We start from the raw sequence: 24,754 nt of genomic DNA, 5'->3' as shown, positions 1-24,754 counted from the left end.
TACAACAGTTACTCAACCATTTTCTGGATATCCATTGACCAATATCACTTGACTACCATTTGCGTTGATGGTTTCCAAATTCATTAACCAAATGGGGACTATGTCATTTACAATGACTTGTTTACTGTGGACTTGAGATTCTCAACTAACACTCTGCAAAAAAATTGCCCCTGATTTCTACCAATGGAAACTTGTTGCCACTTGCTCCGGTGGACAGGTATTTTCGGTGTGTTGATGATATAATTCATTCAGCAAAACAATCAACTATAAGTTGTGAAGATTTCGATATAATGTATAGCCCCCTGGTTATTCGACTAGTGTAAAAATATTTGACTGGCTTCTTTTTCTCATTTCGATTAATTCGGGGATTTTTGACGGCATGATAGTCCCCACAAGGATATATGAAATGTAAATGTAAATGCTGATGTCTCAAGTCCTCAGTAGAATATACCAAATATTTTTCACTACAACTATTGATTCTGTTTTGTCTTTCCAATATATCCTGGTTATGTACAAGTTGATGTGGTTCACAGTTATAATATGTTTGGGTGGTATTTTAAATTAATACCCAGTTGGTTATAGTTCTTTATTTTGTGACGACCAAATTTTTTGCAAAGATTGAAAAATTCTGACTACTGAAAAGAATCAGGCAAAAGTCTGTTAGAAAATTTCAAACTTCAAACCGTTGGTAATTGACAAAAAACATCATCACTAGTGATTGAATACGTGTTCTTCTCCAGCAAGAAATTTTCGTGTTACGAACATCATATGTTTATACTTCACTCTGGTCCAAATTTTTAAGTTATATCATGCAAAATACTACTAATCAAAGGAATGGAATGTCATTAAAAACTGAGTTTGTGCAGAATGACCACAACTAATTTATCGAACCGTAAACTGAACTCGCACCAGATGCTGAATTTTATTTATTCTTATTTCCAGCTACAATTGACTGCAAGTGATGAATGTTCAGATGTTCAAAATGGTGTCGGAGAGAAGTCTGATATTTTGTTTGCTGACCAAGGACATGTAAGTGGAACTTTTCACAACTGTGCTTAATCTTGAAGTTACAGGACCGTGGGCTCACAATAGGACGATTACTGATGACACAGCCATTTGCATACGCTGGGTTGAGTGTATGAATTCTCAAAGCATCGCTTTGACCATATGATAAATATGAATATTCATGATGGGCACTTTTGTAACACATGCAAAGAGGGGCCAAATGATCGTACAGGGAAGACATTTTGAAACATTTACGTTGTCTGACAAAAACAACATTTTTTCAGTTTATTTTTGACTCAGGTTTAGTTGTTATATATTCACAGGTATCATATGCAAGATTCAATGACAAAGAACGCCTGAAATACGGCAATAATCATGCTTTTATAGGGGAAGTTAAAGCCTGAAATAACTATCAAACATTGTTTCCAAGATTTCTTTACAAGCTAGGATATCTCCTACATGGACAGCTATTTGCTGAAAATTTAGAGTTTCCCCCAACTTTTTGGCCTAATATTGACTTACAGGTTCTTGTTTACTCCCAAAAGCATGTTTAGAAGCCAGGTATTCATCTGGTAAACACAGCCTGCACATACATACATGTAAAACACATGTCTCTGCTCTCAATTGAATTTTGGTCTAAATTGAAAACACTCGTCATTAACGTCTATAGAGAGGAAGGTTGCGTTCACAAGCCAAATACTGTGAATTTTCAACAAATTGTGATGAATTTGATTTACTGTATAGCCCTGGTTGTTCAACTAGTTTAAAAGAATTTGACTTTTTTTCATGTGTGATTAATTTTGGACTTTTTGACAGCATGATAGTCCAGACTAGAATATACTGAATGTAGGTGGAGATATAGATACTGCAAATCTCCAGTAGAATATACCAAGAATTTTTCAATAAAACTATTTGTTTTGTCTTGCCAATATTACCGGGTGATGATATACAAGTTGATGCAGTATAGTATGTTGGAGTGGTATTTTAAATCGATACGTAGTCTATAATCATTCTTGATTTCGTGATGACCAATTTGCAAAGATTGAAAAATTCTTTCATGAAGCAACTTATGAAAAGAATCAGGCAAATAACTATCAGAAAATTTCAAACTTCAGACCTGTGGTAATTGGCTCAGATGATCTCAGCAAAATAGCGGCATCTGTAGTAATCCAATATTTGTTATTCTGCTGCATGAAATGTTCCCTTTACTGACATCATACACGTCTGTGCATATTTCTCACCATGATTGAACGTGTCTAATACAGAATACAACTGATCAACAGCATGGAATTTCATTAAAGACAAGTTTTCTGAATGACCTCAATATACAAGTGCAAGTAATTGAAATAAGTTGTAAACCATACTTTTATTTTTTATTTCCAGGCACAATTGAGTGCAGATGGCAGTAGTGAATGTAATCTGCAAACCCTCCATCACATGGAAAACATTGTTCATGTATCAGAGACTGACAACGAGTCAGAGGAGGTCCTCTCACATTAATTCCAATCCCTAATATGTCAGCATTGAAAGCACAAGAAAATGCAAAGAAAATGAAACTAACACAGAAAGTGATCGGTAAACGAAACGGAAAATGTAGAACAGGAAAAGCGAGATGTACAAAGAGCAGTACAAGTAAAGTACAGCATACTTTCTGTGATGACTGTGACACAGACGATTGTTGTGATGATGATGATGATGGTGATGATGATGATCACCAAGATGTCGCTAACAATAGCTGTGAGGAACCAGATTATGATCCTTGTGAAGAAATTGAAGAGATGTCAGAATCTGCAAATTCAGATGAAGAGAATTCTGCATCGAACTGTGTCACTCAACCAAGCAAGAGATTTAAAGTTGACAAGACATTTCCAAGTAAATGTAGGGATAGACAAAAAAGTGTCAGAAGAGGACAAATTGATTCAGGTGAAGAAAATAGAAACACAACAGAAAGCTTGGATGATCTGAAGGGTCTCAAGAGTCCATCAATGTCTTCATCTTCCAAAATGTGGGTTCAGCCGACATCGACAGATAGTAAAGGAAAAAGAAAATGGGATAAATACCATTATTGTGTTTACTGTGAAAAAAAATACGCAAAACTCCCACGGCACTTTCAACAAAAACACAAAGAGGAAATAAAAGTGTGTCAAGCATTCAGTTTTCCAAAAGGAAGCAAGCAACGAAGACTTCACTTAAAAAGGCTCATGAACAGGGGAAACCACGCCCACAACTGTAAGGTACTTGAAAAGGGAAGTGGAAACATTGTTGTCCGAAAACGACCTACCTATGAAGCCGCAGTGTATGATTATTTACCGTGTACCCATTGTTTGGCATACTTTGTCAGAGGAGATGTTAGTAAACATGAGAAGGTTTGTCCTTTTAGACCAGTTAAGGATGAAGAAGGAAGTGCATCAAAGTCTTATCGTAGACTACAGGGAAAGAGTGCACTGCTTTTGCCTGTAGGCAAAGATGCTAGTATTGGTTTGAGAGAGAATGTTCTGGCTAGAATGAACGTTGATGCAGTATCGATGGTTGTACGGGGTGATCGACTCATAAAACAATTTGGGGAAAATCTCTATAAAAAACAAGGACTAGGCAGTGATTTCCAATATGTGAGCCAACAGATGAGAGAGTTAGGAAGACTAGTGATAGCAATGAGAGAAGTCACTAATGATGATGAATTGACTTTAACCCACTGTATTGACCCACAGATGTTTGACAAAGTTATAAAAGGTGTACAGAATGTAAGTGGATACGACGAGATGAATTCGGCATACAAGGTTCCTTCTTTAGTCATGAAGCTCGGCAAAAGCTTACGTAAATGTGGCATGATCTGCAAGGGAAATGCAATCAAGACTGAAGATCAACACCTTGAAAACAAAGCGCAAAGGTTTCTTCAGTTGGCCGATGTGCAGTGGGAAGAGGAAATCAGCAGTAATGCACTGAAGACAATCAGTGAAAGAAAAAGAAACAAGACCATGTATTTGCAGCTTGTCTCTGACATGGCAAAGCTACATAAACATATGAAAAGGATAGCAAGTGAGTCAGCAAAGCAGTTAAAGGCTGATCCAAATGAGAAGGCATGGGCTGAACTCTGCAGAGTGACATTAGCACAGATGATATTGTTTAACAGGCGACGGAGCAGTGAAATGAGTAGAATGACCATGGATGACTACGAGAATATTCATAGAGGAATTAATGAAGGTGTGGACTCTTGCTTATCATCATTTGAAGACCATCTTTGTCAGAAGATGAACGTCGTAGAGGTATGGGGCAAGAGAGGTCGAAATGTGCCAGTGATTCTAACTAGTTGTCTCAAGGATCAAGTTGATTTGCTCGTATCATCAAGAAATAAGGTTGGCATCAATAAGAAGAATAAGTATGTCTTCGCATGTCTGAAGAACTCTGAACTGCCAGTGCATGGCTCAACTGCCATTCGCAAATATGCTGACAGTGCTGGTTTATTGGCTCCTGACGTTGTAACCTCCACAGGATTGCGCAAGCAAATAGCTACCCTGTCACAGGTCTTCAACTTAACGGAACATGAAATGGACATTATAGCAGGCTTCATAGGGCACGATATCCGCATCCACAAATTACCAAACCACACCCTGCAAGTTGCAAAGCTTGGCAGAATCTTAATGGCTTTTGAGGAGGGCAATATCACACAATTCAAAGGCAAAACCCTGGATGAAATCGAAGTTGACTCATATGGTGAGTATTTATTTCATTGATTCTGAATTCATTTTATTAGGCACCAAGAGCTGTAGACACTCTGGTGCCTAATGTAGCTACTGTGTACATGTGTGTGGACATCTTACCATCGGTATTATGTCTCAATATGGCTAAGTAGGAAAAAAGCAATTGCGTACAGTATATGTAATTTGGGTTAAGAGTTACGTGTGTTTATGTCAAAATGTTTCCTCAACTGGCGTGGGCGAGTCTCAAAACCCGGACCGAGACGAGTCGAGACGAGACCAAAATGACCCCTCAGGCCAGGCGTTGTAAATACATCATATCTACAACACTACAGGAAGCTTGCAGTTTGTTGAGAGTGTCAAAGATCGATGCACAAAGCAAGAGATAGCACAATCAACGATTGGAACAAGTGAAAAAAGATTTGTTGAGGTTTTTCAACTTGAATTCAAGGCGAGCTCGAAACATGCGAACTACGACGTCGGCATTGTGGCCTAAGTGATAAGCGCCAGATTCAGATTCTACTCAGATATCTACTGTGAATTCAAAATAGGCATAACCTTGTATTGGAAACATACATACAGGAGATTTAAGTAATCACTTTTTAGAAATTAGATTTACCATTTATAAACACATTATAGGAAAGTTAACTGAGAGCTCATATGTTTACTTAATTATTACAGTGGCTCTGCACCATTTTTCCACATTGCCGATAGTACATGTATATTAACGTTATGTGTGGAATCTGAGGCAGCCTCAGGTTAAGATTCAGATTCGGAGAGCTATGTAACCACTGACTTGTACCCATGTAAAGAGAATGTACGAAAATGAACAAGCATAAGTCGATGGTAGGAGTGGGATATCACTTCTTTGACTGACTAAGACAGAAGTGGAACAACGTCCTTTACAGAATATGACAATGAAATGACAGTGTTTTAATTACGAAAGACACTCCTGTTCAGATCACCAAGATCACACCTGTTTCGAGCTCGCCTTGAACTCAAGTTGAAAAATCCTCAACAAATCTTTTTTCAGTTGTTCCAATCGTTGATTGTGCTATCTCTTGCTTTGTGCATCGATCTTTGACACTCACAACAAACTGCAAGCTTTCTGTAGTATTGTATATATGATGTATTTACAACGCCTGGCCCAAGGGGTCATTTTGGTCTCGTCTCGTCTCGACTCGTCTCGGTCCGGGTTTTGAGACTCGCCACTGGCGTGTGTTTGTTGAACTCATTCCTCAAATGCTGAGATCGTGATCTGACCTGACAGATCCACCGATCGAGTGTGACTGTTGGCAACCCAGCTCATGGTCGTGATAGAGGGGTCGTGTTCAGCCAGAGTCCATTTGTGATGTTCTAAATTTGTAGGGATTTCTTCATAGATAACCACATGCTTCAAGATTTGTGATGCTCTCTGAAAGACCATATACATGCTTTAATCATCTGCATAAAAATGGTATTTACAGCTTTTTATTCAGAAAACATTCAATAATTGCAGTCTGGCAACAGTGGCTCTGTTCAACATGGAGCACATGATAGAGCCTATACAGTTGAAATTCATGAAGATGAAAAGAAGGTCCAATGTTGGTGCTTTGGCCGAATGCATGTGATAGCTTACAGGAAATTTTGTCCTGTGAAATATTTTATTCAACTGATACAAAACCATCATATTTACTGAAAGTTGCGATGAGTGCTTTCCATTCTCTGCTATTTTTGTGGATCGCTGGAAACAACATGTGAGTTGGTACTTTAAAAATGATTGCACATTTCTTCTCTTGTGTTAATGGCCACAATGTCCACCTCCCTGCACTTACTGTTTTGGATACCTAATATCATATACAGTGTTCTGCATGCATAAAGACAATGGCAGTAATTTTAACATGTGAATGTCATGGCAATTGTCTGGCAGAACTAAGTGAGGAGGAAGAGGAGGCAGATGACAAAGAGGAGAACGTAGATGGTCTACATACTGTGGAGGCAGGAAAGACAGATGATGTGACGGTTGACGATATGGATATATCTGATGACCATGGGAATTTCGAAGGCAACAAAAAGGATGCGGCAGTTACACATAATGAAGAAGGTATGTGCAATACCCATGATGAATAACTCATAGTAAACAGAAAGCAGAGTAATGGTGGAATTATGTTGTAAGCCTAATCTTATAACCATTATGCAAAAATAAAACGCCCCCAAAGGGAAGGGCTAAAAGAGTAGATTTTATGACCTTTTTCTCTTTTAGGTTTGATCAGATCAGGAGTTATATTTACCAGTCACCACTATGCGAGATTTCATGATAACAGTGCCAAATAATGAAATTGTAGGAGATGAACTGTAATTTGTATTATGGGAAAAGGGCCCTGCTCTGAGAGAGAGACCATTTTAGCATAGGAACAGGGGCTATTTATTGACTGTAGTTGCAGCAACACTTACCTACTCAAAAAGATAGCTAATATATGGAGCCACTGTCTATTATTCCCAGCGACTACTCTGGAACTCTCATTTAAGGAACTTCTTTCTTTCTTTCTTGGAATTTCTGGTATTCTTCCTGAGGATCGCCATATTCAGTGCTTTAAGTTACCCAGAATACATTGCGGCAGTGTGAATTTGTCCAAATGAACATGTCAGTGTCAACAATATGCAAATATGGGGAAAAAAGGAAAAATCCTGCAAATTGTTAAAACTCTGTAACCATATGTCAGATTGGGTTTTGAAACTTGGTATGCAGTTTCCTTTAGGTATTCTAAATAAGGAGTGTACAAATCAGGGTGAAATTTGTATGTTTGTACTTTTGGGGTAAGTTTTTTAGCTCCGCTGTCAGCGACGCGGAGCTTATCAAATAGGTTGATTTTCCGTCGTTGTCCGTCGTCGTCGTCGTCGTCCGTCGTCGTCGTCGTCCGTCAACAATTGCCTTCTCCTCTGAAACTGCAAGTCCAATTGCTTTGAAATTTTATATGCAGTTCACTTGGGATGACCTCACTTAAGTTTCTTCAAATCGTGGTGAAATTTGCATATTTGTATTTTTTGGGCATTTTTTTGTGTTTTTGGTAAAAAAATCTTCTTCTCTGAAACCGCTTGTCCGATTGCTTTGAAATTTGATATGCAGTTTACTTAGGGTGACTTCAGTCAGATTTGTTCAAATCGTGGTGAAATTTGCATATTTGTATTTTTAAGGCAATTTTTGTCATTTTTGGTAAAAAAATCTTTAAAAATCTTCTTCTCCAAAACTACCAGTCAGATAGCTTTGATATTTGGTACATATGTTCCTAGGGATGATCTATTTCAGATTTGTTCAAATTGTGCAGAAATATGCAAATTTGCATTTTTAAGGCAATTTTTTGCCATTTTTGGTCAAAAAATGTATTGCTCAAAAATACTTGTCAGATAGTTTTGAAATTTGGTATACCGGTTTCTATAGGTGAACTTAGTAATATATATTGAATTTCTGATGAAATCTGTAATTTTGTATTTTTGGGCAATTTTTGCCATTTTGGTCAAAAATGTGTATTTCCAAAACTGCTCATCTGAGAGCTTTGCAATTTTGTATACACGTTCCTACAGATCACCTTAATGATATTATTGAAATTATGATGAAATCTCTAATTTTGTAATTTTGGACAATTTTTACCATTTTTTGGTACAAAAATGTATTTCTCCAAAAGTACTGGTCTGATAGCTTTGAAATTTGATATACAGGTTTCTACAGATGAGCTAAGTTATATATGTTGAATTTCTGATGAAATCTGTAATTTTGTATTTTTGGGGCAATTTTAGCCATTTTGGTCAAAAATGTGTTTCTCAAAAAGTACTCATCTAATAGCTTTGAAATTTGGTGTACAGGTTTCTATAGATGAACTTAATGATATTTATTGAAATTATGATGAAATCTGCAATTTGAATTTTTTGGGCAATTTAGCCATTTTTGGTCAAAAGATATGTTTCTCAAAAAGTACTGGTCTAACAGCTTTGAAATTTGGTATACAGGTTTTTATAGATGAACTGCTAGAGATATGATGAAATCTGCAATTTCTATTTTGGGGGCAATTGTTGCCATTTTCGGTCAGAAAACTTTGTTCTCAAAAGACTACTAGTCAAATAGCTTTGGTTGACATGTTCTTAGGGATAATCCGATGTGATATATTCAAATTATGATGAAATCTTTAATTGTGTAAATTTGCAGCTATTTTAGCCACATTTTGTGGCCACTGAAATAACTATCAAAGTTTTCCCTCTTCTTCATCAACATGTGTCAAAAACAGTTATTCTCTACATAAACACGGCGGAGCTATGTCGGCCGCTAGGTCGCTTGTCAGTTTTTAGTGAAAAAATCTTCTTCTCTCAAACAGCTTGTCTGATTGCTTTGAAAGTTGGTATCCATATTCCTCAGGATGACCTCAGTCATGTTTGTACAAATTGTAGTGACATTTTCATATTTGTAATTTTAGGGCAATTTCCCAATTTTTGGTCAACAATTTTTTTCTCCAAAATCCGCTCATCTGATAGCTTTGATATTTTGTATACAGATTCATAAGGTTGATCAAAATATGATGTAAAAATTCTTATGAAATCTCTAATTTTGTATTTTTGGAGCAATTTTTGCCATTTTCGGTCAAAAAATTTGATTCTCAAAAACTGCATGTCTGATAACTTTGATGTTTTAGACATGTTCCTATGGATGCTCTTAATTTAACATGTTGGTAGATATAGGTTTGTTTGGAAATTTCCCCATTTGTCTATGATACTGCAAAGCTGATTTAACTGGGTAGCAGTTTTGCACATACCATTATCATGTAGGTATGGCATCATTGTTAACAGTGGCAGCCCTAAAGAATGAAAGTCTTCAATTGTGCAACCATAGACAGTAGAGAGACCAACAAATGTCTACATTAGTTCCATGCAATACAATATTACAAGAAGACGCCTTTACTTTGGTATAATAATTGTAGAATGTATAACCATTATATTATGATGTACTGGGCTGCACTGAATTGTATAAGTGTGTGTTTGTTGGTACAGTTGTGAACCATTTCGTACTTCGATGGAGGGTGTATCAAAATGTGTTCAAATGCTCCTGACTATGAATTGAATATCATGAGCAAAGGTCCAAAGAAGCTATTAAATATTGTATGTACAATCACTCCAGCTTGCCAAATGTAACCAAATGTGAGCAATTAGTGTCATTGATGCTATTTTTGATCAGGCCATCCTAAAATGAGCTATCAAAGATTTCCAAATTCTTCATCAACATGTGTCACAAGTAGTTATTCTATACATAACATTGCGGTGAGTATTGGCTGTTAGTTAGCTTGTCGTACTGATTATGAACTACATTTTCTTCATTTAAGGGGTGCTGCACCCAACACAGCGTATTTTGCTCTGAAATCACTTTTTTCCAAATATTCATTCAATTTCAATAAATTTGTCAACCCAAGATTAAAATATTGGTTCGGTTCACCTTTAAGCTTGTCAACCATTTGTAAGTTGTGTGAGACAAAAGTGTTGATTTATGCAAATGTATACAAATCACCCGATTTCCTGGCTTCTTGTTCCTCCCAATTTCAAAATTTCCAAAGAATTTAACTCCACTCTGGCGGGGTCAAATATTCTGAAATTTTCACATTATGTTCTTCAAGTGTTAAATAACAAAACAAGCATTTTGTTTGGCAATAAAGTTCTAATATTTTGAATAAGAGGCATTTTAATTTTGCTAATCACAATTTTAATAACTTTTTTGAGTGTCAGTCTTTCAACCCTTGCCATTCTAGAATGAGGAAACATAGTGCAAAATAAAATAGTCGTTTTTTCCTACATTTACTCTTCTTTCAAGTGAAATACTACATTTTATAAAATAGCGTCAAGTTTTTGACTTAAATTAATTTTTATCATTAATACCGAAATTGAGGTTTTTTACGCCAAATATGCACCCACTTCATCCTTCCACTAGTTCCAGTAAACTATTGCTACCATACTAAACTTTAGAGTCTCTACTTTTTGAGAATATATAGTATGAGGGGGTTTCCTTGTCATCTTTGATGAGAAATATTACTTTGAAAAAAACTGTTGGCAACATGCAGCTCCACCTTAATCCCCAGATCAATATTCAACTTGTCTGCACTGTCAATATATGGTAACATGCATTGTTATTGCCAACAATCAAACTGAAGTTGAGACTCACATAGGTCAACAGTAGCAGTGTTTTTGTTAAGGGTGGTAAGCAGGTAAATGTTACCGGGGTTCCCTTGTCATTTTACCAGGGTTCCCCTTGTTATATCAATATAATCAAATAGGGGACAGCAGCAATGTTAGCGGGTTCCCAAATCATTTACCAATATTCCCCTACCTTAGCAAAAACACTGAATAACTATGTTGACTGTACTTATATGTGAAGGCTATATTGACCAGCTGAACACTAGGCACTTTGACATTCAGTAGTGCATAGAATTAGAATTTGTAATTGAAACTGAAAACTGAATAAATTAACAGCCGCCATAACTTCTTTATGAAGATTCACAACAACATTATATGGACTTTTACAGACACAAAGAGGAAAAAGAAATGGACCAAGTGGACCGTAGAAGAACATGAGACTGTCATGAAGCATTTCCAAAAGGAAATAAGACTTCTCAAACTACCAGGAAAGACTGATTGTGAAGCCTGTAAAAAGAAATATCCAGTGTTGTTTGCAAAGAGTTGGTCAGACATAAAGTATCATGTGTATAACAAGATAAAACAGAGAAAGGCAAAGGTTTAAGGTAGTATACACCAGAGAAATGAAACTCTTACACAATTTATCATATTTTACTCGAGGAAATTTTAGATTATTCTCTCTGTAAAGAATAAAAATTGAAGGTCACCGTTGAAAGTTTTGAATCATTGAGCCAAATTGTTACAAATTTGAGATTCAAAACAGCCCCAATCTCTGGCGATTTTTATGAAAACAAGATGGTAAACACAATTTTTGTTCTTTTATTTCAACAAGAACTCCTCCAACTCTGTAATATAGCAGAGAACGAAAACAATGGGAACGCATTATGTTTGTGAAAAAATGTCCCCGAGGGGCAATCCACCTTAAAACAACAATACATATAGTTGCTGTATCTCCATAGCATTGCAAGTGTAAGCCAGACAAAAGTTTATAAAGCAGAGTTCGGCAATATTTCCTCAGGATTTGTTGACTTTGTTAAGTATTCTTGAAGAAATTGGAGACTGCTATGCAAATGCTCATTGCATTTCCTCAGTTTCCCTATTATTTACCACCATGCATCAATAGTGACATGAGAACATTGTGCACTAATATGCAGGTTGAAAGGGACATATCTTGCTTATTTTGAGAGCCTCTCAGAACTGGTGCTAATGGCAGTTTTTTTTTTGTTCAGTATTTCTGTGATGAATTTACTGCTATCTTTGCTTGTTGCAGTTTTATTATGCAGGCATGTATTTTTCTTGTTATTGAGCATTCCGTAATTAATACATAAATATCCCTTCTGATTTTCAATTTAATGCGAGGTACTATCGACCTGTGGAAAAAGGGTAGTGAACCTTGTGAAATCTGTGGTATTGAATAAAAGCTTCAAATTTTAATTGAAATGGTGGGTTCAATTTTATGCACTTGTTGCCGCATTTGCCTCCATGGAGGTCACACAAACATTTGCAGCCATTTTGAATCTCAATTTGGCTCTGATTGAAAATTTTACAGCAATAATATTCTCAAATGAAAGCCGTTTTAAAAGAAATACCAGAAAGACTGATCATTATGCTGTTGTCTATCTTGGACTTTGTATAGAGGTCTGTGTGGTGTTTATGATTCTGTGTCTGATGTTTATGATTCAGATATGTAGAAATTGCACAACTGTGTGTGAGTGTTCTTGAACCGCGGTCAATAGTGAATCCTGCAACTGAATACATTGACGTTTGGTGGGCCCATTTTCCCTTGGTGGTGCCACCGTGACGGTGGTGGTGCGTACACTAAGATCCACTGAGGGATCTGCCTTCTTCATTAGTAGACTGTTCTCTTGTTTTTTAGCCACAGCCAATATTGTCACATACAAGTTGCATACACCAGCTGTGTATTTTTCCTCAACTTTTTCGCTGAAGTAGATATACTTGATCCGAGTATAAGTATTTGGTGATCTCTTGTGTGTATTACATATTGCACCTGTTTGGTTGCTTCCCTTCCCACACAATCTATTGAATTTGACTAAAAAGTTACACATTGTGTGTCGAAGTTGCAAAATTCAGGATGCGTACGTACGCTGACCTTTGGTACGATTTGGAAGATGACTGAGCAGAAATGAAGATCCTAATACTTGCAACCATGGGTAAGTGTTGAATGTTGTTGGTCACTTACACATTACTGGTATGAATTGCACCTGGCCACTCAAGTCAAATCAAAAGAGCTGAGATTTTCGAATGGATGGATTTGAAAGTCCTGTACTCCTGGAAGACTGACCATGTGAAGTTTATCGTTTAATAATTTTGTAAAAAAACAATGACATGGAAACATTGTACGAAAATGGCAGATTTGTTCATGGATGCAATTGGAAAATTTCCATTGGAATTTGAATTATTGTACCCTTTGTAATCACAGTTAACACTGATGCAAACTGAAATGTATATTATTAATATCCCTTTTAGCCAGTAGCTTGTCTGATAATTTTCTTTCCAATAAATTTTCTATTCTATCATTGTTCAGACATTAAACATATATCCTCCATAAAAATATTTTATTGGATCACCAGCGTATTTATGATGCTACATCTTTAACATTAACCGCTGCAAATGCCAAAATAGGAAAAATCAGAATGTGGGAAAAATGAGTGCTCTTCAAATCATCCTGTTTATTTTTGCAGCAAGCATGGCCCCATACAGTGGACACGCCTGTCATAGCTTGTGTCTACAGATGTCAAGATGTACGAAGAAAGTGGCTTGATCACCCATATGTAAGTTAATTTATCATCCATAAAGATGTAAGCTTTATGCCAAGAAATCTTGTATTACATCATCTCTGTCAGCAGATTTTAAACAGTTCAGAGTCTCTCAATGACCTGACCTCAGATCTGGTATAGTCATTTATATTACAGCTGTCTGAGAAAACCATCATATATTGCTTGGTTTGCTGGAAAGTTTGTGTTGAACTGTCATTCATTTCATACAGAGGTCGAGTGACGACACATTTGATGCTGCAGGCGATACAAGTGCCTGTGTTCCCCATAATGCAGAGAAGTGCTGAAAATGTGTTGCTCCAAATGTATTTGAACAAGAGATATCTTAAGAAATTCAAAGTGATTTTCAATTCTTTCCTTGTTTTCATTGGTTATGGCTGTTCAACCCTTTTTCTGTTTTCATTGTATTTTCTGTGCAACTGATGGATTTTATATAATAAGGTACAATACTCAAGGACCTGGCTAGAAGATGATCCCATGTTGATCTCCTATAATTTGATACTTCTACCATTTTTTAGAGAAGAGTACATTACTTTTAGATTTCCTTTCTGGGTAACCTTTATTTTTTCTTGTTAATTTGTCTGACTGTAAACTCTTGCCTTTTTATTTCCTTGGAGCAGTGAAGACAGACATTTGAATCCTATGTACAACAACTGCCAGCAGATGAATGCATACTGTGTGTTCAATACGTCAAAATTATTCCCATTTGTAAGTTGATTACCTGAGAGCTGTAAAGATGTGCAGTTAAAGTGATATATGGTCTATTAATTGCCAGTACAGTATTAATGTTAGGAGAATGATACTTATTTCTTGCTTAAAACATGACATGACGGTAGCCAACATTGTGCACCATTGTAGAGTATTGCACAATACATTTTTTCATAAGAGTCACTGTAGCAGTGAGTTACACCAATCAGAACAAAATCATATGTCACTGACATATCAGCTGCAAGAGTTTTTATTCTTTTCAAATTTGCAGATATCCTAAAAATGTACAATTTTGTTTTTCATTGCACATGCAAAACACGGTAATAAAATTTTTAAAGCCAAATACAATAACATTCTTGTCTTCTTTGGTGTCATTAAGAGACTTGATTACATCTTTATTAATATTTTGGATCCCTTCAAAATATTTACATGATGAAACAAAATTCCCACATTATATTCGTTTGGCCTAATATTAACCTTCATTGATTTCCTTATTTTTCACCTGCATGTGTAGCAGCATTGAATTTACCGGTATGCTTTTGCATCCATGCTGTGCCTAAATCCGATGATTGTGGCAAATGAGCCCATGACATCTTTCAATGTAAGAGCAACACAGCTACATGCAAAATGATACATGCTTGCGATCAGTCCGCTAACTAATTTCTTGCTTGTTGATTGCGAGAATTCAATTCAATTTCCTGCAGATGCAGAGCAATAAAACACAATTCTCGTTGGCTGATTGCGAGAAAACAAAATTCTGGCAAATTAAGTGTGAGATAGTATGTATTCTCACATACTTCTTGCAAAAAAGTGAGAAAGTTTCCATTTCTCACAACTTTCTCACACATTTCTGTACTAGTGAGACTTGGCATCATGTGTTTTACAGTTTGCTTTGCGGGCTGGTTCAGAATTTAACCAATTTCCAGGGTCTGTGTTTATATTAAGAAAAACAAGTTCCCGAAAATGAAAATTGGGGAACAACAAATTTAATGGAATATGGTACAATGAGCAATGGTGCATAATGATGGCGGCCGTATACTTTTTGGTATGGACTTCGTTTACACTGACACAGAATAATCATTGATAATGACATGGTTTAAAAAGTCTCAGATCGGAGGCGCAGAATGATGGCGCACATTGAAATGCCCTGGTGTACTTTGTGGGTGCTATGTTGATGTTAGACTGCTTAAATAATTCCACATCAATACCACTTCATGTGAACAAGGTGTATGCACAGGGGTTCACCATGCTCTCATGTATACCATTTGGCATACACTGGGTTCACTATTTATATGTCTATACCAGTTTGTATACACATGTATGAACGTATGTCCAGTACTTTTACACAAGGGGTAAGAATTTACATCAGTTTGTATAACAAGTTTCATTGTACATATCACAGCCCCTCTATCACTGGTCTGAAAATGGAAAAAGTGTTTTTGGGACTTCTAGATCAGGTTACGTCTTTCAGTCTGTCTGTGTACTTATTCGTTACCAGCTTTTTTTCAGACATGCCTGTACCAATTTCATCCATACTTGACACAAGGAAAATGCTTCATGGCATCATAGACTGTCAGAGGTTGGAAGACCTTCTACTGTCTGTGACCATATGGAATACAAATAAATACTGTAGTAATTTATTTCATAATGAAATCTAGTATGGCTGCCATATATTTTAATTGTTCATGTCTGGACTGAATTACAAGGACTTAAATTATTCTGTATTAATATTTTGCAGGACCCTGAAGATGTACAAAATTCATGTACAGAAACACTCACAGATCTTGCCAGTGGTATAGTGTGTCATGCAGCTGAAGAAAAGAACGATCTGCCCTCTATAGAATTTTCAACGGTTTCTGTTGACGGTCAAGGTGACATTGCCAAGACCATTGTCAATTCAGATATTGCATCCAGATGTCCTGAAGACAGTGTAGCAATTGGAACTAATTCTCCACCACATTTACATTTGGACACACGAGAGACATCAAATAGTGATTCACAAATGAGGGATGTAGAGGTCCATAGCAAAGAGCAGAGTGTAACTCACAGAGGTAAGGAACATTCAAGAAGACCAGTTGTAACCTTGCATTCTGATGGAAAGCAAAACGCCATTGAGATAGATTTACCTGTCACTTCAAATGATTTGTCACAGAAATGTGACATTGTCAAGAAAGAAATCTGTTCAGATATCTCCAGTTGTCTTGATGATGGTGAAGCTTATGCAGATCATCCACAACCTCTCTCAGACGCATCAATGACTGATTCCCAGCTGTCAGAAGTGCATGATGTCACATTCAACATGGATTGTGGACAAGATGAACTAGACAGTGAAATCATGCAATCATGTGAAAATATTTGTGATGAAATGGAAAGTGCTGACCAGCCAACTCCAATGGCGGTTATTGATAGTATTGAAAAAGATGATTGTGTTAACAGTGAAACTGACAATGACCAAGATAGTGTTGCTGATCCAGATTATCAACCTCCACACTCTGAGTCCGGGACACCACCATCACCTTCTTCGACTTTAACAACAGACTCGAGCTTCACACAAGAGCACACTCAGAGTGTAATAACACAAAGAAAGCATACAATAACAAGGAAATCAGTTCAATCTACTAAAGTTTCAAGTAAACCTAGTCAAGGAAGGAAGAAGGCCATTCATGTGAAGCAAGCGAAAGCTCAAGTGGACGGTAGAAGAATATGGGACAGAAAGCATTTCTGTTTGTATTGCAACAAGGAAATTGGTAACATGTATCGGCACTTTGAACGAATACATAAAACAGAAACAGCAGTGGCTCAAGCTCTTAGCTTTAAAAAGCACTCAAGTGAGAGATTAAAGCTTTTGCGGAAACTGAAACATAAGGGTAACTATATCCATAACTATGAAGTGGCCAAAACCGGTATTGGAGAAGTAGTCCCATACCGAAGACCAAGTTGTAAGAGTAAGAAAACCGGTGGTGATTACCTGCCATGTAACCATTGCTTTGGGCTTTTCTCAAGGAAGGTAATATCCAAACATGTGAGGAGTTGTCAATTAGCAGAGGAACAGACCAACCAAAACACCAAGAAGAACAGGAGACGATACCAGAAAGCAGCATCATATCTAATGCCTGTTGCACATGATATTAGCAAAATAATACAAAAAAATGTGTTGCCACATATGATGCAAGATGATATCACCACAGTTGCAAGAAAAGACTCTTTGATAATGAAATGTGCATCTAGAGCCCATGGTCGCAATGCCGACTTGAGTAGTATCAAAGTTCAAGTATCGGAGCGCATCAGATCACTTGGACGTTTGTTGATAAAGTTACGAGAATTAGACAGCTCAATTACACATCTACAAGACGCGATTAACCCATCAAAGTTTAGTACAGTCGTTCAGGCAGTTCGGTTTATTGCAGAATATGATGAAGAAAAGGGAACTTACTCAACCCCGTCTCTTGCCTTGAAGCTAGGCCACTTCCTGAAAACATGTGCTCAGATTATTGTCAGTCAGTCTGTACAGACAGAATCTAAAGAAGACGAAGAGAGAGCTAACAGGTACATCAACCTTCATAACACTGAATGGGAAAACCAAATCTCGAGCATTGCAGTCCACACATTTGAATTGAGAAGGTCATACAAACCCAAACTTCTGCCATTGACGAAAGATGTCATGAAGTTAAACAACAGGCTGCGTGACATAATGAGCAGCACCGAGAAGAATCTGAAAGAGAAGAAGTTAGTTGAAGCATCATGGGCATCACTATGTAAGGCGACATTGGCTCAAGTCATCTTATTTAATCGATGTCGGGAGGGAGAAGTTTCAAGAATGCTACTGAAAACCTATGAAGACAACAAAGACAACAACAGTGTTGGTGAAAATGACGAAGTGGATCAGAGTCTCACACCTCTTGAAAAGTCATTGAGTCGTCAACTGATAAAGATTGAAATTCCTGGAAAGGGTGAGAGAAACATGCCAGTTTTACTGACTCCACAACTGAAAGACTGTGTGAACCTGCTCTGTGATTTGCGGAAGGAGGCCAGTGTGCATCCCAAGAACCCGTACGTCTTTGCACGACAGTATGACTCTAAAGAATGCCAGCGAGCAGATCAGTGCTTGAGACTCTATGCTTGGAGTTGTGGTGCAACAAACCCTGAACGACTGACATCAACAAAGCTTAGAAAGCATGTGGCCACGATTTCACAGTTTTTGAATCTGAGTGACAATGAGCTTCATATTCTCGCTGATTTCCTTGGACATAATATAAATGTACATCAAAACCACTATAGGCTACCCCAAGCAACAATGGAAGTTTGTAGAATAAGTCGCCTGCTGATGTCACTTGAAAGCAGAGATGCCAATATCTTCAGAGGCAAGACTCTTGATCAAATAGCAACAGATGGTAAGCTTGCTTGTACATTTCTTCATAATTCTATGTCTTTACAATGTGTTACAACATGCCCGCTGTTTCACTGAGTAGCACTGACACCAAGTGGTAATACTAGATTGATAACACAAGACGAGATACATTCCTACCAAAATTTCAGTGTAACATTTTACCATGTTTTATGAATTTTTCTGTGAATTTTTGGATTGGCTTGTACCAAATGGACATAAAAATTTTCGTTGGCTGCAAATTTTGATCAAAATTCAGGGAAAATCTCGTAAAAAAATTTCCAGGTCTAAAAAAATTGGTGCTATTCTATTCTACAAATGCAACAATAATTGACTTTGGCTCTCTAAGGGTTTATGATAACGATTGATGTCAAATAGTAACCATAACAATGTATTTTGATATTTCACAAAACTTGCACTGGGCTCAAACCCACAATGTAACGCCACCAAGTGAAATGATGTGCACTCAAATAATCCATGTAAAGGATCATTCAGTGATGCACTTCGAGGTTGCACTTTGAGCTGACCCTGTTACCTGTCATGTTTGCACACATGTAGTGTAGCAGGGTTCATATGCTTCTGCAAAATTCTTGAAATACCTTTAGTTTAAAAAGTAACATTCTTTGAAAATACTTTGAAATGAAATTTTCCTGAAATTCCTAAAATCATATGCTGATGATAATGAAAAAAATGTGGACAGGAATACTGCTCAATATCACTCTAGTATCACTAATTTTGCCCCTCCCGTAAAAAACAAACTATAAAAACAGCAAAAACAAACCTACTAAAAAATCACCGGAGAAGTTCTCAAAATTTGAACTACATTTACAGCATACAAACCTTGTAAAGATGCTTTCTGATATTCATTGAACATACATTGTTGAGCTGATTTAGAGATTCCTGACGTCACATTTGCTCATTATCTGTATTTTTACTCTGTCTTTCAGTTGCGATAGATACAAGTACTCCAGAAGAGAAAGAAGAAGAAATTGCAAGCCAGAGTACCCCTCCAGATAACAGAACAGAAGAGGTACAACAGGAGAGTGTAGTGGGAGAAGTAACAGACGTGGTAAATGATCAGCAGACCATTGGACATTCAGCAGAAGGGTGTAAGTATAATCTCTGTCTTCTAGCATCAGAACTGCACATGTACAGAAAAGATTGAGTGAATGCAATATGAATCATAAATTACAGGAAACTTCTGGCTAGGTCCATGGTAAAGATATTTATTATGTATCAAAGTAATCTGGCATAACAAGCCATTTCCACCATCTAATCTTGCACAATAATACCAACAGCACAGTGAATTACCAACAATTCTCTTTTATTTTTACCACTGACAATTTCCTTTCTACTAACTTTTTCTGCAGTATGTATAAGCAGTAATATGCCTCAGCTATGTAATTGTTTGAAAAGTAAAAAAACATTTAGATTTTACAGCTATCATTTTCAAAATTACTGTTAAATAATATTTAAAAGCATGGTCTGCAGGTACTACAAATCCCATACTTTTACAAAACAAAAATTATGACAGAACTGAAGGGGTCATGCTATGAGAAAAGTTATACTTGTAAATTTCTTTGTCATTTGTATTTGAAAAATTCAAGTATTTTTTGATTCATAAAACAGGTTTACGGTAACTTGTCTCCCTACTTTCCATTGCATTATTCTGTATGTTCTCCTCTGAAAGTTGGGAGTGTGTATGGCACATGTCAGGCTTTCTGCAATTCTGCCATACCATTTTCTTCTACCATTAGTTTTGCCTGGATTCCTTTTATAGCTCCATGTCCATGCTTGAAGTTAGTTATGACGTCAACATTACATCTGTTGCAGTCTTTAAGACTTACTAGCTCCTGGGGCTTTCACTTATTATCTTCTGATTGACTTGTATCTTGCATAACCAGTTCCGTCCCTTTTACAATAGTGGTTTGCTTCTTTTCATGCAGATGACTAATTCTAGCTTTGCGTTGCATTCTTCATGCTTAGCCATTTCTTGCACAATATCCACAATTCCTTAAATAGGCATATCACATCCATGCCTAATTACTGTTGAAGTTTGTAGAGGATGGCATGCTGTGATGATTCATTCCCCTTTGTATCCAAAGATAACTCATTCATGTACAACGAGAGGTTTTGTGCAAAAGTTAAAGATTCGGCATCTTCACTATGCAGCATTCTAAAAAGAAACAATAACACATGGACATGTAAAAAGTTAAAAAAAGAGAGATTTGTTGTAGCGGTTGTAATTTAAAAAAAAGATTTTTTAATAGCGGTCATGCTTGTCCCTACAAGGGTTCACTGTATAAGTGTCAACACAAGACAACTCCAAGATGTACAAAATTGTGAAAATTTGGCCAAAATTGCCATTCAAAATGCAGCACCACCCTAAATATTTCATATTTATATCTAATACTTCATATCTATGTAGTTTTCCCTATGCAATGAAACCTGTCTATTAAGGACACCCTTGAGAACAGTGGAAGTGTTCTTATTAGACATGTTAATTATTGAACTTTTAAATTTTCAGATTGTTGAAATTAATGCTAATTACAACAATAATTTCAACATATAAACCATAAATAATTTTTAAAGCATCTTATCTTGTTCCCCTCCTCATGCTGTAAAAAGGTGAAAATTATCCTAATGAAGATATTTATCACAACTACAGTAGCAAGGCTTGAACTTCACTTTTTTGACTGCTTGGCCATTCTGGGCAAATATGGATAAATTGTACTCTGCAATGCCAAATAGACGTACCTGTATCTCCTTTTTATATTTCTGTTATTGTTTTAGGTTGTTAATGAAATGTTACATTGCTGATCCACAAGGATTCAGAACAACTGCGCACCATGGAGTCTTTATCTGCTAAATGTTAAAATACTGTGTTATCCGTTGACCTCTTTATTTGAACTCCAGCAATTTGAAATCACTTTACCGTAAATTCTGGAACCTTTGCTGTCATAGTTTTCATACTTTCATTTACTCAAACAACACATACTCTTACACCCCCAAGACACAATCAATATTTGTACATTTTGCCATTTTTGGTGCCATTGTTTTGTGTATAAATCATACTGAAGTATTGAATATTTCACATACTGCTGTATCCACACTCATGGAATCTGTCAATTAGAAAATTGATATGCCATTTTTCCCCCTTATGTTCATAGACAGGCCATGATATGACAGTGAATTGACAATAATTCATCCTTCCTTAGGTGAAAATCCAGGAGCGCACAAACTCAGAAGACCAAGGAAACATGTGAAATGGACCCAAGCAGAAAAAACTGCAATACAGCGTGCTCTCAAGGAACATTATGCGAAGCGCATACTACCAAAGAAAGCTGACTGTGTGAGAGCTATTCAAGAAGAACCTGCTCTTCGTCGACGGTCTTGGCACGTCATAAAGGATCATGTGAGAAACTGGATTACGAAGAATTTATCCTGAGCCATTACTTCTATCAGACATGCTTGGACTAATTTCTTGCAAACTTTTCATGTGGGCATGACAATGCAACTTAAATATGCATGCCAGTTAATTTGATATGAGTGATTTTTTTTTATTCTTTTCATGTGTGGAGCTATAACTCTGACAGTTCTTTCAGAGTTTATTCAAGGACTTTAGTCATATAGCATACATGAAGGTCAAATTATTTTTTTTTGATACCATCAAGTATGGCTACCATGCAGTTGACCTTTTGTTGTAAATATTTACATCCATTACTTGGACACTGTCTGAACTGATTGCTTTCAATATTGTTACAGGAACATAAAACTCAGTGAAATTCAGATGAGTGTCAATTTATGTTATGATAAGATCCAATGTGGCTGCTAGTCTGTCATTGTTTTGTAAGTTTGACACAATATTGATTCATTATGATGACACTGTGATACTGAAGCATAGTAACAGCTATTCAGTGTTCTGAATTGAATTATATTTGCAATGTTTCCAGTAATGCAAGTTACAGCACAAACACATTTTTATGATTAGATATCTGACTTTACACCAGAGAATTTGGTGTCTTTTAGTTTTTGCATGTAGCTTGAAGTTAATTGTTATTTTTTTGAAGAAATATTAAACCATTGCCTACTCAACCAAGTAGATCCTGTGGAGCGAAGCTTTGTACATTGGATCTCCTGAAGACATGTTGAAATGTGTTTGGTTCCAATAAACAGGCAAAAATTCGATGAATGCTGAGAAATACTGGGACGTCATGGTTTCTCTAATGATGGAATAACTTTCTAGGGTGTGTGCATTTTGGGGGGGGGGGGGTGCTAGGAACATACCAAAGGTAGGGTCCACTTTTGATGCTAGTTTATTCATGTATGTATGTATGTATGTGTGTGTGTGTGTGTGTGTGTGTGTGTGTGTATGTATGTATGTATGTATGTATGTATGTATGTATGTATGTATGTATGTATGTAACAGTTTCCAAGTTAACTGTCCTCAAAAAACAACAAACATTCTCACTGTTCCACACACACTAATGGCTATACATTCGTATATACTCATTGCATTAAGCTAGAACTCCACACGGTAGGGCTACTGGTAGTCATGGTGACTCTATACCTCAAGCCTGTTGATTTCCACTGACATGTACATGTAATTAGTATGCATTCACCAGTGCTGCAGCGTTTATGCTCATGAGTATTTGTACAAACTCATGAATATTTACTGTATTAACCAGCATTGCTACAGATCGTGACCACTTTGATTTTTACAAGCCCCCTATGTGTGCATTTGTGTGTATGTATGTAATGTATATGTATATTCTTCCTTTCTTTCTCTGATGTTGTGTGTTCATTGAGTATCACTGCAGTCCTTCCATAAATGTAGTGTTTTCTTATGTAGGAGTTCATGATTGTGCGAATCCTCCCCATTGAACAAAATGTCCTATAAAAATACAAAAGTGCACCACGTGCTCCTCAAGCCTACAATGAGATCTTGAGATATTTGTATACACAGAGTATTTGATTGACAGTAGTGGCATTCCACTCACCATGATGACTGCCTATGATGCAACTGTCACATAGTTGATGTAACCCTATTTACTAAGTCTGCTTATAGGCACAGTAATATCCCTGGCTTCCTATCTTCAGAAAGATATAGTAAATCTGAGAGACCTGCCCAAGATCACAAAACTCGGTGTGTGATGAATGGAATGTGAATGATAAGTAAAAGCTTCTAATATATTAAAAATATACGGAACAGAATAAGAAACTGCAGACTGTCTTCAAGTTGATATATCCATTGATATATCCATACTTTCAACTTTCAACTTTGCGAGCTCAAATTTGCATTATTTACTATGGCCTCTCAATCAGAGCCCCCCAAAACAACACAACAAACAATTAAACAAACAAACAAACAAAAATAAACAAACAAAACAAAAAAAGTCAACCAGAGGGTGGCATTCCCCTTATATTAGAGAACATGGAAAAAACACTTTCCACGATGGAATGTGGTCTCATCAATTTATCTGATGTTCACATTGTATGCCAGACTGTCAATTATTCAGTTATGGTCATTATTGGGAGCCTCTTTCAAGTTTTTGTGAGGACTCTGAAATGGTAAAAATGGCTCTATGAGTTTATAGAAGTATTTGCATATATCTCTTGGTCCAATATAAAGCTATTGAAACTTTCCTTTCAACATACTCTAAATGCCTTAAAGTTTTTTTCAGACACACAATCCACAATTTAGACTGGAGTGTCTATATGTCCTAGCACTGCTAGCAACAGCTAATCTTTTCATTCTGACAGAAACTTACTGATGGTGTCAGGTCTCAACTGAAGAAAAAAGTGGATGTGAAGTCAGGGGCTGCCTTTGCCCACAACACTTGCAGGAGAAATATTTGGGCAGCAAGGGTCTTCCATGCATGGGCCGATACGTACAACAAGGTGGCCAGATCAAAAAAGTTGCAAGAAATAACCGGATCTTTGGAGGAGCTGACGGATAGGGAGATTGTTCAGTGGGTGTCAAAGTTCATTACCGATGTCAGAAAATCCAATGGTAAAGA

At 36.7% G+C, this 24,754-nt stretch overlaps 2 protein-coding genes across 2 annotated transcripts; both read left to right on the top strand.

Annotated features, from left to right (window-relative positions):
• Nucleotides 1-2,391: 2,391 nt before the first annotated feature.
• LOC139149119 (uncharacterized) lies at nt 2,392-24,636 on the top strand. The gene is made up of 4 exons (XM_070720682.1): nt 2,392-4,716; nt 6,610-6,783; nt 11,237-11,452; nt 24,498-24,636. The coding sequence occupies exons 1-3, from the start codon at nt 2,520-2,522 to the stop codon at nt 11,449-11,451; spliced, it is 2,586 nt and encodes an 861-aa protein (XP_070576783.1). The 5' UTR covers nt 2,392-2,519; the 3' UTR covers nt 11,452; nt 24,498-24,636.
• Nucleotides 13,528-22,836, top strand: LOC139149120 (uncharacterized). The gene is made up of 4 exons (XM_070720684.1): nt 13,528-13,639; nt 16,089-18,741; nt 19,682-19,843; nt 21,953-22,836. Exons 2-4 carry the CDS (start codon nt 16,353-16,355, stop codon nt 22,180-22,182), a joined length of 2,781 nt encoding a protein of 926 aa, XP_070576785.1. The 5' UTR covers nt 13,528-13,639; nt 16,089-16,352; the 3' UTR covers nt 22,183-22,836.
• Nucleotides 24,637-24,754: the final 118 nt, after the last annotated feature.

The sequence above is a fragment of the Ptychodera flava genome, chromosome 14, assembly GCF_041260155.1.
Source record: "Ptychodera flava strain L36383 chromosome 14, AS_Pfla_20210202, whole genome shotgun sequence".
Taxonomy (NCBI): Eukaryota; Metazoa; Hemichordata; class Enteropneusta; family Ptychoderidae; genus Ptychodera; species Ptychodera flava.
Note: the sequence above shows the minus strand (reverse complement) of the source record. Positions and strands in the feature narration are given on the sequence as shown.

Bases quoted from the DNA above. Each gene is read 5' to 3' on its own strand.
- LOC139149119 (XM_070720682.1), top strand. From the start codon at position 2,520: ATGTCAGCATTGAAAGCACAAGAAAATGCAAAGAAAATGAAACTAACA. The intron at 4,717-6,609 runs GTGAGTATTTAT...ATTGTCTGGCAG, and splicing joins AATCGAAGTTGACTCATATG to AACTAAGTGAGGAGGAAGAG. The intron at 6,784-11,236 runs GTATGTGCAATA...GGACTTTTACAG, and splicing joins AGTTACACATAATGAAGAAG to ACACAAAGAGGAAAAAGAAA.
- LOC139149120 (XM_070720684.1), top strand. From the start codon at position 16,353: ATGAGGGATGTAGAGGTCCATAGCAAAGAGCAGAGTGTAACTCACAGA. The intron at 18,742-19,681 runs GTAAGCTTGCTT...TCTGTCTTTCAG, and splicing joins TGATCAAATAGCAACAGATG to TTGCGATAGATACAAGTACT. The intron at 19,844-21,952 runs GTAAGTATAATC...ATCCTTCCTTAG, and splicing joins TGGACATTCAGCAGAAGGGT to GTGAAAATCCAGGAGCGCAC.